This window comes from Astatotilapia calliptera, chromosome 4 (assembly GCF_900246225.1).
Source record: "Astatotilapia calliptera chromosome 4, fAstCal1.2, whole genome shotgun sequence".
Taxonomy (NCBI): domain Eukaryota; kingdom Metazoa; phylum Chordata; class Actinopteri; order Cichliformes; family Cichlidae; genus Astatotilapia; species Astatotilapia calliptera.
Window position 1 is genome coordinate 3,464,595 of NC_039305.1, and position 13,682 is coordinate 3,478,276.

The 13,682-nt window shown below is 43.3% G+C and overlaps 1 protein-coding gene across 1 annotated transcript; it reads right to left on the reverse strand.

Moving 5' to 3' along the window:
- Nucleotides 1–502: 502 nt before the first annotated feature.
- Nucleotides 503–12,761, reverse strand: hlfa (HLF transcription factor, PAR bZIP family member a). The gene is made up of 4 exons (XM_026164016.1): nt 12,450–12,761; nt 11,138–11,497; nt 4,852–5,054; nt 503–4,021 (listed from the first exon to the last, which is right to left on the reverse strand). Exons 1-4 carry the CDS (start codon nt 12,562–12,564, stop codon nt 3,806–3,808), a joined length of 894 nt encoding a protein of 297 aa, XP_026019801.1. The 5' UTR covers nt 12,565–12,761; the 3' UTR covers nt 503–3,805.
- Nucleotides 12,762–13,682: the final 921 nt, after the last annotated feature.

Consider the following 13,682-nt stretch of genomic DNA (forward strand, 5'->3'; position numbering starts at 1 on the left):
TGATTCTTCAGATTAAGTAAATGAAGGTTGTATAAGCTCACACAGCATGTATTGAGTGCTTTTGAAGAGAAGATTGATGTGCAGTTCAGTTTACTTTAAAAACTACTCATCCATCCTTTTCTAGTTTTATTTTAATAAATATTTAACCGATTGAGTTAATTAGTTTCTCAGTTTTACTGGATTTTCAGGGTAGTTACTGGATCATCATGGCTTCCTGTTTTGTGTGCCAGTTTTTTTTTTTTTTAAAAAATAAGGATGCTGACACAAAAAAAAAAAAGCAAATTGACTGTCACACTGTTCGCAGCCAGCTCAAATGTGATTGGTCAACAATCACGTCCCTGTCTGATGCTTTTCATGTCAGGCACAAAAAAAGCTATAAAAGTCACAAATTAACATCAGAAAACACATTTTTAATAACGAGTCTGACCCAGAGTTCAGTGCCACACGGACTCTTACCAAACGTCTGCGATCTTTTGTAATCGGGCAGAAAAATACGACAAAGCAGAAAAGCACTGGGATTTTATTAGACACTACAATGTACAGAGGCTGAGGGCTGAACAGCACAAGTAAATGTTATGCATCCATTCCATGACAAGCAAGACCGAGTACTCTAAGCCGCACACTCTGAAACAGTCTTTTGGTGTTGCCATGAATACAATGGTTACAGTTCTGGTGTAATGTCCAAAATAAGACATGAGAGAGTTATTAGTATATATAATGTGTAGATATTTTGATGCACTAAGAAGCCATTCAGTGCAGATCTGAACTTATCCGAGTGGCGCTGCGATGAAAACTACATTGCTGAGAGACTGGGAAACAGTCGGTGTATTCAAGGCACTGGAATAGACTCAGGATTATGGATAACATTTCCGGGTGAGGTAGTGAAATCACTTGGCAGTGAGGTCATTTTGGGATACACGTGGGTTCATTATTGGCTTTCTCCTGTATTTATATATACACGCACGGCATACGATTTCATAGAAAGGTGCTCCGGAGATTCTGGAGGCATCGTTCCAGTCTTTACCGCAAACTCTGTTTACGCTCTCCCGTGTGCCTGTGCAGCTAGGATGGAGAAGGAAACGTCTAAAGCGCTGAAGCACTGAGATGATAGTTTACAGTTACAAAATAATCATTTTACATCGCGCACGCCTTTGGATCAGATAGATTACGTTCAACAGACTCTGGTGCTGAGGCTGGAATGTGTGAGTTTTGTTTTACTGGGCGGATATCAGCCTTTTTTGGGGTCGTTCCTTTTTTCTTCCAACTTCGTAAAGAACAAAATGGAAATTCACGACTAAAATTTCAACACGTCACCACAAACATAACAAGTCCAGGGATGCCAGTAAGAAAATAAAATCATTTACTCAAATCAAAGTTCTGTTTACCAATTATAGAGATTTACTTACTTTCAAAATGCAAATAGATAAATTAGACTTTAACCTACTAAAATGTGAGTTGTGCAGGAATGTAACATTATTCATGTGGAAAATGCCATACGTGCTGGATTACATGAATAATTCCGTATTTGGGAATATCATCTCCAATACTCCAGCACATAAAACCACAAACTGAGTTTATTACGTGTAGAAAAACAAGGATAAGGACCAAAAAAAGTGGTGGGTGGTAATTTTGTTACCAGATGATCCACTGCAGAAAAATTCCATTAATTTCATTTTAATGCTGGCACATCTGAACTTCCATACAATAAGCTGAAGCTTCAGCATTGGACTGAATGCTCGGAAATTTCTACACTACAACAACGTTGTAGATCTTCACTGTCAGCCTTTGTTTAAAGAAGAAGAAGAAAAAAAAAAAAGCTTCTCGGTGTCTATCACTCAGGTTCGGGACACGTTACAAGTGCATTGGCCAAAAGGAACCAATCGCACGGAGCAGCAAGAGTAACCAGCGACAGATTTCCCTTCCTTCATAGTAACTTCATCCCATCGAAGAAGAAAACCAACGAGCTGTGTGAAGCGTTTCATTATGTAGCAGGAAATTCAATTAAAAGCTTGCTCACGGGCAGCTTCGGATCCCCGGGGAGGCTGTGACGCTAACCGCGGTGAACGTGCGCGGGCCCAAATCTCTCTTCTGAACCGCATTTGCTTCTTTTGAGTTACATGAGATTTATATGGGAGCCTAAACGTGGCACCTGCACAAACCAGAGTGTCATAATAATAACGATGCCCGGGAGCTTTTTGGGTGCCGCTGGATGTCCACAAATCTCTGTAAATCTACCACATCCTACCTGTTACAGAATATCAAAATACCAGTATATGCATTTGTCTTTGAGTTATACATTTGTATTCTTTAATTATTTTCTGGATCTGTTGTGCCTTTAAAATACACAGTTCAGTAATGTATAGGAAAAATACTGTACAAAAAGAACAACTTATAGAATAGGTCTATATAAACATATCTCTTGTAACCAATATATCATCTCTGTTGTGAATCGTTTGGTCTGCAGTAAACAAATCGATTGGGTTAACCACAGTATTGGACAACACCATCCAACTCTTTTTGTCAACACCTTTTACATTCATACAGCCATCTTTAAAAGAAGGCAAACATAGAGCTATGAGGAGAGACTACAGACATCTGGATTGATTTCTAAAGTAAAAACACTCATATTAATCATGCTAAGTTGAACAGAAGCAAAAAAAAATCGACAACTTTGCAAAAACAAAACAAAAAAAAGGAAAAAAAAGGGAGAAAATAACCGCAAAGAGCTTTTCATTCTGTCAAAGAAATCATGCTTAAATCTGAAAAACAAGGAGGCTAAATAACATCAATGTCAAGAGTAGTATTAATACTAACAATTATATCAACAGAAATATATATGTATATATATATATTTTTTTTCTCAAAACAACAATCTTCCATCTGAGAAATAAAAGGTAGATAAATATGAGTTAGAGGAAATTGAGCGAGTGGAAACATTGCACTGGATCAGATTGTGAGACACGCATTAGTGCAGATGTCAACTAACGTTAGCTTAGTTAACGAGCTAGGATGCAATGTGGAGAGAAGGTGGAGCTAAGAGATGCTTGTGTCGGGTTAGCGGTGGACAGGAATTATTGCTCAGTGTCCGAGAGAGATGAAGGAAAGAAAAATGGGCATGACTGCAGAGGAAGAGACATGTTTTCTTTACGTAGGGGGGGGGGCGGAGTTACCCAACTAAAATACAACATGAACAAAAAAAAGAGATGATGTTGTTAACAGAAGAAGACAACTTTAACAGGGCTTAAAAAACAAAAACAAAACGCAAGTTTGAAGCAGGAAGCGGGCGCTTAAGCTCGTTACGGGGACACGAAGAAGAAAGGAAATGACAGTTTTCAGTCCTGATGTCACGTATAAAATCGGTATGAAAGTGAACAACAAACATGGCATCACTTCTCAAAAGGTGGAAGGTAGCGGGCGGGGGGATTCAGCTGGTGGGTTGGCTCATGACTCCTCACAGTACATTAAAGTGGGAAGTATGCAGGTGTAAATATATATATATCATTATCCATGTATATGTATATATATTTAGTCAAACAATGTGTACAGAAATTAAAAGAAGGTACAGACAAATTGAAGCTTATGATAGAAGTCAAAAATACCAGAATCATACAGGTGTGTGTTGGTGTGGGAGGAGAAGGGGCTCAAGGGCCAGGGGGTACTGGGGGGGGGGGATTCAGTGCCACCAAAAGAGACACATTGTCCTTCAAATTCGAGGGGAAGGGAGGTCTGGGGAGTAGAGTGGGTGTCAGGTGGAAGGAGGGGGCATGGTGGTGGTGCTGGATGGGCAGGGTGGGGATTTGAGGGCTCACAGGGGCCCGTGCCGGGTCTCGTATTTAGCCAGAACGTTCTTGCAGCGGCCCAGCTCCTTCCTCAAGTCCGCTACCTCCAGGCGGAGAGCGGCGTTCTCCTTCTCCAGGAAGGAGGCGCGGATGGCAATCTGGTTCTCCTTCAGCCGCCGGGCGTCCCTTGACCGCTTGGCTGCCACGTTGTTCTTTCTGCGCCGGGCCCAGTACTTATCATCCTGCGGAGAACAGTGGGGACAGGATGGGGAGGTCAAGAGTCTGAGCTAAAAAAAACAGTAAACACAGCTCTGAATGTGATGCCTGTTCCCGATCCATCCACTAGGGGGAGACAGTGATTTATTCTAACTGCTGAAAGCTTATGCTTTTCCTTATTTTCTGTCATTTGTACACAGTTAAAAGGGTGAATGCTCATATTTAACGTGCTCACAAATAATGATGCTCTAAACACTAAAGTTTTAGTACCTTTTCCTACTTTTGGCTCTGTATGATGTCATAAATAGGGGACATTCCTAATATAGTTGTCTCGAGCATACCTCTCTGTGAGCGAGAACAGAAACACGTTACTGTTCGAATTATAGTTGTTTTGTTTTGCTGCACATGCACGACTCATACATGCATCACTTACACCGTTAGTGCAGACTTACAGATTTCATGTGTATTCCTTTTCAGTGAAATAATTATTCATAAGTATGGTTGGGGAAACAAATGGGGGCTCATCCGGGATTTAGGTGTAAACCCTGCAAAATCGCTACGCTCAATAAATTTTAAATGATCCCCAGTCCCACATTTCAAATGCAAAACCCTTTTTTTAATTGATATATAAATATTATCTCCAACTTGAATGTAGCCATTATCTTTGTTTTTTTTTGCATGACTTGAATTTAAGAACACAGATTGTTTTGCTTATAGTTCAAAAGTCTTCCTCCCCCTCATTGTTTAACTTGCTTCAGACTCTCACATTCTTACATAACGGCATTTCAGCCAGAACATGAAATCTGATCTCACACGGCTATAAACACAAACACAAAGAGACGGAGCAGCGGGTCACCTTCAGGTCCTCGGGGATGAAGACCTTGCGGGCTTTTTTGATCATCGGCTGTGGCTTCAGCTCTTCGGCAGAGAACTTGCGTTTCCTCGGATCAAACATCTCCTGGCCCGGCACGCTGGACAGAGCCAGGTCTGCTGGGTCGGGGTCATAGGTCACGGGCACCTGAATGGACTCTGGGTCGATGGGGCTGGGGGTGTCCCGGGCTGAGGACAAAAGACACATTAGCTGTCAGTAAGTGCGCAGAAGCATGCAATTCTCTCAGCAAGAGCTACATGTTGAAAGCCTTTCGTGATTTGAAATCAGCAGGACCTAAACAATAAGCACCTCTAATTTTGGCAGAAGCAGCGCCCTTAAGGTTCTGAGTTGTACTTCTATTTAAAGAAAGCAGCGAGGCAACACGGGTGAGGCCCAAACAGCAGCTCTAAAGCTGGACCAAGGACAAAGGAGGACGCTCTTTCTCTCCTCTGAATGCACACATCTTAGAGCAGCAGGAGGAGACGTCAGGCTTTGACTTGAGGACAGGTGGCTACTTTTATAGAAGACAATCTTTGTGCCTCATCTGCCCAGCAGGTGGTGCAAGCACACAAGCTTTAAAAGGACAAAGACACACACACACACACACACACACACACACACACACACACACACACACACACACACACACACACACACACACACACACACACAGGCCTCACTTCTTACAAGACACGAAGACAAACAAGATCTACGCGCTTATTATAATGAACTGTTAATACTGCTGATTTCACTGATTGTCTAGAGATCTCAAGGAAGTCAACTCTCAAACCATCTTGAAAGCTATCAGCAGCCCCCTCCCCCCATCTCTACCTGCCTGTCGTGTGAGACTTCTCCAACCAATCTCAAGCTGAGGGCCAACGAGTCCAGTTCGCTGAACATTTACTGAGTGATTCATCACATTAGCACTAATTAGTTTTGTGATTAAAAACCCCATTTGTATTCCCCACTTAGAAAAAAAAAAAAAAACAGCGAATAAAGCGAGTCACAGCGGCCTACATTCCCACGAGCTGCCGATCCACTGGCAGCTCATACATCACGACCCAAATTGTTGGACTTGTGAGCGGCCATGGCCAATGAATGCTGCAGACCTTCATCCAGCGTGCACACAGTCGCACCGCTTTCTGCTTTTGGATGCCGTGGAGGTTTGAGAACACTTGCATTTAAAACAGAAACAGACTGAATCCTTGAGCTCACTCTGCATCTGTCTGCCCCTCAAGAGGCACCGTCCCAACCACAGGAAGTGACGGTTCCTTCATCACATGACAAGAAAACCTCGAGAGAGTGGCCACCCTGCTTCGGATTTCTCATAGAAAGTAAAAGGAAAACAACATTGAAGCAGGTTTGTTCGGAAAAAACGATGCAGGAGTATTAAAATGACCGATTATCAGCTCATAAATCTGAGGAAAAGGGAATTTCCTCTGGCATTTTTTCTGGGAATGGTTACAGTTGGATATCTTCAACCTCTTTATTAACTTTCTTGAAAATTCAGCATTAAACTTATTTGAAAAAACTGGAATTATATAATAAAAAAAGAACAGATTTAATACCAGCTTTTGATACGTCAACATATTTTTTGCTGTGGTCCCAAAATGTGGGCTGTAGCCCCCTGTTGGTCTATCATGGTATTGTGGGCTTTTTTTTATTTATTCTCAATGTTATAATTATGAGTATAGATGCTTAAAAAAAAAAACCTCAATCTGAGATAAAGGCTGCGGGTTAGACAACGAGCAATACTGATGACTTGTTTGGTGAATAAGGTGTTTTTAATAATATCTTTTAGCAAGTCAACTAAGGTCGGGTCGGTAAGTAGAGTCACCGTTTCCAGAGTAGAGATAAATCTGTCTGTAAGCTAAGATACAAATAGCTGAACTCTCTTCCACCACCATTCATAAACCGAGCCCTGCTGGAGAGCAAAGCCTCTTACCAACTAAAACTGGAGTTTGTCTGCCAACCTGCAAATACCCAACCTCACCCTAATCACCTTTACGAGCCACTGGGATCTCCTAATTACCAGAGTTACAACACAAGCCCGTTCATTGACCTGCAGTATCCTAAACTAATGGACCGCACATTCCAGGGGAGAGGAAGTAGTTGAATGTGGATGCACAAAATAGTTCCCTCCCTGACCAGGAAATCTAAAATTAACAAGGCATGAAAGGTAGTCTGTCTTATAAAAAGCTGTGGGAAAGCAGGATTGAGCTGAGAAATACCCGTGGAACTTGTTTTCCTTTGTGGACTTTATCTCTTTCGGTGCGCCGCTGGTTACAGGCTGTTGTCACGCTAAATGATCGTATCGAGCTTACTGTGAGTGTAATCATGTGGCTGCGTGGGTGATAACACGACGGTCGGCGATAAGCGGAGCTGGTGGTCATATCTGTGCGCGGGGATGGAAGTGCAGCAGAACTCTGACCTCGGAGTGACACGAGCCCAACAGCAGTCACTCGATACTGTGCAAAAGCGTTAAAGGCCACAAGTGCTGTTCCTCTATGTTGCCTTTAAATGATGCTTCTTTAAGCTGGCAGTCAAAACGTATTTGCATGACGTAAAAATCCTAGTGGCAAGGTAAAAAAAAATGCACCAACTCAAAACAAATTTGATTAAAGCGTCCTAAATCAGATATTAATTATACCTCTGGGCCATGGGGCTCCATTGGTGTCTAAAACTATTAAAATTACAGTGAAGCACCAAATTCCCTTAAGACCGTGCACCCACCCCACCCCGTTCATTATAATAAGTGCGTAGATTTTGTTTGTCTCCGTGTCTTGTAAGTCAACAGGACTTCATTCCTCGAGGGCACTCATGCAGGACGGGCTGGTCCTGCAGAGGAAAGCTACCATTTCCACAAGACCAGCGGAAACTGGCCACAACAACAAAGCGGAGAGATATTTTTCGCCACGGCTCATTTTCCCCCTCATCAAGCCACCTTTCATAACTTAGTGGAATGCGCCACAACACATCCTTTGACCCCTCCTAGATCTGACTTCCCCTTTGCCTCCTGCCAACGGTGTAGCAGAGTCCATCTTCTGAACCAACCGCTAGTTTGAGGAAAACCATCCCCCTCTCTTTTATTTGTTTGTTGCTTGTGATAACTTATCAGCTGCCTGTATCGCTAGACGACGGTGGCAGTGTGGCTGGTTAGACGAGACTAGACTCGCTGAGCTGGAACAATATTGCGCTCACGTGACCGAAGCACACCCGAGTCCATGTGATCTCTGCAGGGTACAGTCTGTGCCTTGGCTCTGAGTCCGAGGCTGTTTTAGAGCTGAGCCCGGCGAGGGAGGGGGAGGAAGACTGGACAGGAAGTGGACAGCATTGTAGGGAGGGAAGGAGAGGTGGGGAGCGTGAAAGTGAGAGTGAGTGAGAGACGGAGGGAGGAGGAGACAAGAGAAGCGGGCAGGTTTCATGCCGTGACAAGCTCCTGTTTGCAGCTCAGCGCTGCACACGGCGCCTGCATGTGTCCGTCACATGGCCCGGCATGCTGCAGGAAACCCCAGCCGCGTTCACGTGAGAGACAAATGTGAAGAGGCAGACAGAGACAGACCCAAGCAGAACACACACACCTACACACACACACATACGCATGTGTCTTTATGCACATGTGCACCCAGCCTCTAAGAAAAAACCCCATAAGGTACAGATGCACCTCCACTGAGTAAGGTTAGCTCCTCAAACTCTAGTCTGCACAACTTTCTATACAACCTAATGGATGATTTGTTAATTACCAGTTCAACTATAATCAATCAAAAATAAGCATTTAGCGTTTTCTGGTAATCAAATGTCAAAATGTGCTTGCACTGATACGTCACCCAATGTGAACCCTGTGTATGCCAGCATTTCCGCAAATAAAGCCGTCATGTTGCATGAACTTTAAGTTGGCTGACATTCAAAAACGCATTCAACTGCTCAAAGACTGTAAAATGGGTCAGCTATTGGTCACAGCAGAAATATGGACTGGAACCAGCCACTGGTCAAGCTGTTATTGGATAACTTGATATTGGGCCACAATTTCACAGCTGATGCATTCAAAGCGAAAACTTTACATCAAAGCACTCACAGCAACTTGCTTCTTTAAAAGTCATCATTAAACTGCTGCATAAACATTTTTCAAGAGGAAAAAACTTGACCCTCAAAAAAAATTATACAGTATATATATATATATATATATATATATAAAATGATGTTATTAAGTCTATTCATTTGATTTTATTATAAATGGGAACAGGAAATGGTCTATATATAAATATAAAAAATAAAAATCACACTTTTCTAAATGTTTGCCTCGCTATTGTTGTCGTGCAAACACTGTGAAACTCACAGCCGACACCACAGAAACTTTGGCCAATTACAGCGTCAGAGAGCGCGCCACTATTAGTCACTTGCGTCATGAAGAGATAGCAGTGTAAGCTATGTCAGCGCAAACGCTGAGAGGTGAAGGTCATAATATTTGGTTTTTATTACTGTTTTATGGATAGAAAGGCTTAAAAGGCAACAGGTGTTACAAATGTAACAGCTGGATATTTTATCGGGTTACCCAAAGATGCAGTTTTTTTGTTACTGATTCGACTTTTTGTGCCGCGAATGCGATCAAGTCTTTATTATGTCTTCTAGCTCTTCATCACACCATCTTTGAGCACTTAATCAGCATAAAGAACGACACAGATATCAATCAATGCCGATACTAATCATCGGCTTTCATATACATAACGAGGACGCAGTGGAACGTTTCAGTGTCTTTGTAAAAGCCACTTGGTCAATAAAATGTAGCTAATTAAACTTTCATTTGAACCTTCTTTCTTATCAACGCCTGGTAATATTTTGGTAGCTTTCCATGACCCAACTTGGTTCAAGAGCTAAGATTTGGTGCTGTGTAATGTATTTAGCATATTAGAGTAAAGCCAACACAATGCTGACAATACCTCATCAAGGTTTGTTCCTTCCTAATCTCCAAACTCAGAGGCACGACGCGCTGAGGGGGAGTTTTCTTTTCAGGTGCCAGTACAACAGCTGCGTAGCATTTATGTCGGGACTCTGTTTGCGGCTTTTAAGAAAAGAGTGATTTTATAGACGAGGAGTCGACCTTGACCCATCTGATGTCAGGCCAAATCACCAGTCATCCTCTATTATCATCCAAAGTCTTTGGTCAGATCAGTCTACGTTCATCCTGATTATCAGTTGTGTCATTGAAATATCACTCAAACTATTAGGCACTCACTTAATCAGGACGCCCCCACTTGAGCATCGAGTAACAAACATAAAGAACTTCTTGCTTCCCTTTAAATGCAGAGACCTCGCTCCGTTTACATTCGTACCGAAGGCCGGTCCTTTAAACTGACTTCAATCCTTCTGGTGTCTGGCGTAAAACCCAAACAGAATCTGGCAGCGCCTTAACAAACTCAGTCACACAGTTTAGCGCCTCCGCCTGAATGCAAACTGCCCACTTAATGTTAGCTCATTACAATAAAAGAAATCTTCCTGGATGAGGAGCTTTAGCTTATCAACACGTCACTGAAACGCTGGAGCTCTGCACCGAAACAAAACATGGTTCTAACACCTAAAATGCTTTGAGGATTTCATGCAACCAATAAAGAAATAATTAGACGGCACCTTAAAATTCATTCAAAAGTCACATCACCGAGCTGAAAAGAAGTATGTGTGCAAACTAAATGAAGCTCAGCAGTATGTAGTAGTCTCTGAGTCACATTTCTGAGTAATGTAAACAGCCGATGTCAGTGTTTGCCAAACCCAGCAGGGATTTATTCTGAATGAAGACGATGGAAACTAACTTTAAAAGGGTGAATCTGAAGGCAACAATACAACTTTAGAAACACAACACAGAAAACAACCATGACTAATGCCTGACACGGTTGGTGCGGGAAGATTTGTTCTGCTAATCGGAGCTTTGTGAATGAGATTGTACACCACCCTTGAACTTGAGCTTGCTTACAGGCGCTCCAAAGTTCAGTGCAGGGCTGTATAACAGGACTAAAGTGTGTCAGGGTGAATTTAAGGTGCGATGCAACGCTCCAATCAGGAGCTAAATGAGAAAACGCACAAGATATTGTTCTGTCTCAGCGTCCTGGCTGATAGTGAGTAAATGTGGCGAGAGTGTGCTTGCACCAGGTGAGCAAACAGGAGGACGGACCTCTCGAGGCCTCCGCCCCCCCACCCCGACACTGAAAGGGTACAACTAACTCACGTGGCCTCGAGTATTTCGAGGTGCATGATAGGCTCCACTGCATAGGCTGCCTACCTGCTGTGCTGGGGCTGTGGAGGCAGGTCTGAGGCGCCATGCCCGTGTGAACCGATGTGGTGGCACGGCTGCTGAGGTCAACCACGGAGGGCGTGGGCGGGGCAGGTGGCGGGGCCTGCTGCAGAGGGGCCTGCGGCGGCTGCGCCGTCTGCGGGGCCTGGTCGCTCTGGGCCGAGTTGGCGGGGATGCCGTTTTCCGACAGGAACTCCTCCAGGTCCATGTACTCCAGCTGAAAGTTGTCCCCATCGTAGGGCAGGGTCTTGTCCCAGAGGGTCGGGCCAAGGAAAGCCGACTGTGGATGGCTGGCTGCGCTGCTCTCATCGTCCAGCTTCTTCTCCTTCTCCTTGTCCTTCCCGAATCCTGCAAATGTTTGCACACAGTCATTTTATTGTCTTGCTTTATTGAGGGAAATCACGGGTCAGATCTTGGTTATAAATAGATAGGGTCTCATGTTAAAAAAAAAGGGTCAGTTTAACCAATTTTCCAAAAAGGGACCAAATTAAACGATTAACCGAATTTAAAATACTTTATTTATCTGTGCAAGCACCAGATGTTAAAAATAACAAAAAAATAATATGTTAACTTATTAAAACACGCCAATAAATTATTTCTGATGGGATTTCAGTGTGTCATCTTCCAATAATGTAAGCAACATTAAAAGTATTGGCTCCAAGTGTGCTGAAGCGGTGACAAAAGTCCAACATTTTACACCACAGACAAATAAAACCATAGAATGCACATAGAAAACCTGTAACTTGGATGGAATCACCTTTTAAAAATTAATAACCTGCTCTCCACTCATATTTAAATACATTTTCACTCAATGCATCCAAGAATCCAAACAGAGCGCAAACAGCAGCAGCTTCATAACGGAAACGACGCCCTCTATCGGCAGCCAGAGGTGGCGCTACTGTAAATCCCACAGAAGACGAGCGGGTTTAAAGGTTGCAGAAGGAGCCCGCAAGCTCAAAACGGCGCAGTCGGGAGCACATAGCGTGCAAATTAACACGCACTGCGCTAATTTACATGACAAGTACATGCTAAACAGCTCGAGCCAAAGTTCACGTCAACCTGTCAGTCAACTCACATTTAACAGATACGGACAGCGATCTGTGATAAATAACGTTACATCGACAAACGTCGTAAAAACGTTAACAGGAAAGTCACAGCTGATGGATTTAGCGAACCAGTGTCCTTCATCGCCTCCGATCTGTCAAATCTACGCACTGAATGACCACAACAGCCCGCACGTAAACACCACGGCCGAGAGTGCGCGCTCGCGGCTTCAAGTTTTGGCCCGGTTTAAACGTACCTTCATCGTGGTGGAAAGGCAGCTTCAGCGGATTCTCCAGCAGGGATTTCAGCACGCCGTGAGTCGGCGGCAGAAAAGTTGGGTTTATAGGAAGAGGTCTGGCCATTTTCTCCATATGTCTTGAAGGGCAATTTGAGAACAAAGCTCACAAAGACTTAAATTCCCCCCCCGAAAACAAAAGAAAAAGAGGCAACCGAACTCGCTGGCCGGTCCGTGAAGGTCCCGCGCAGGTGGAATAAACGACGCCGGTGCTCGGAGGGAGACGATAGGGTTCCGCGCAGCAGCAGGTCGGCGAGCGGCTGGCTGTCTGTCGTCGAGGGCGGCTGGCAAATAGCTGGAGGAGGAGGGCAGAGGGAGGAGTGTCGCTGTCAGAGCTCCTACACTCCTCCATCCATGTGCGGAGACGGATGCCGGTGACGTCAAAGCACCGGGAGGGCGGGGAGCGCGGCGGGAGTTGCTTCAGAGGTGCGTTCAGTGACAGTCGGAAACATTGGCTTTAATCAAAGTACGTGTCTAGCAAGTACACATACATTTAGATTTACTTTTAATTATTTTTCAGTTTTTTAGGGGAAATATTAATATATAGATTATTATAGTTTAAACTGGCATGTAAAAGTGTTATTTAACACTGCCTTTCAAAATATGATGAAATACATGTATAACGTATAACAGGATAGATCGTGTCCAGAAGAAGTCTGGCCCTGAGAGACCAAATGCACTGCAAAATAAGAAAATATCATAAAAAAATAAAAATGCTGCCAAGGCTCACAAAATACAGCAGAAGTAAAACCCAAAACTAACAGCTGTAGTAGAAAAATGCACCAAAAGCATCTTTTTCTTCCTCACAATCTTTTCAGCGCATTTCACTTCTGTCCATTGGATCTTTTGGTTTCTGTCACTTCCACAGCCGGTTTGTCACTTTATTGTCTCACCTAAATCATTGTGGTTTGTGCGCTTTTGCAGCATTTCTTTATTTGCTGGTGTTTTCTTAGGTTGGAGTCAATTTGAACTCTCAAAGCCACCAGAAGTTTATTACGTACATATTTATTTTACTAGGCCAAGCATCTTTGTCATAAAAGATTTTATGGAGATGAATAAAACCTTTTTATTATCTTATTTCACCCTGCCCTCTCACCGTAGTTGCAAAGAAATATACATACTACACTACAAAACCCCCAGATAGCCAAAGCACTATCCATAAAACTATGTAGAGGTCATTAAATATCTGTCTCC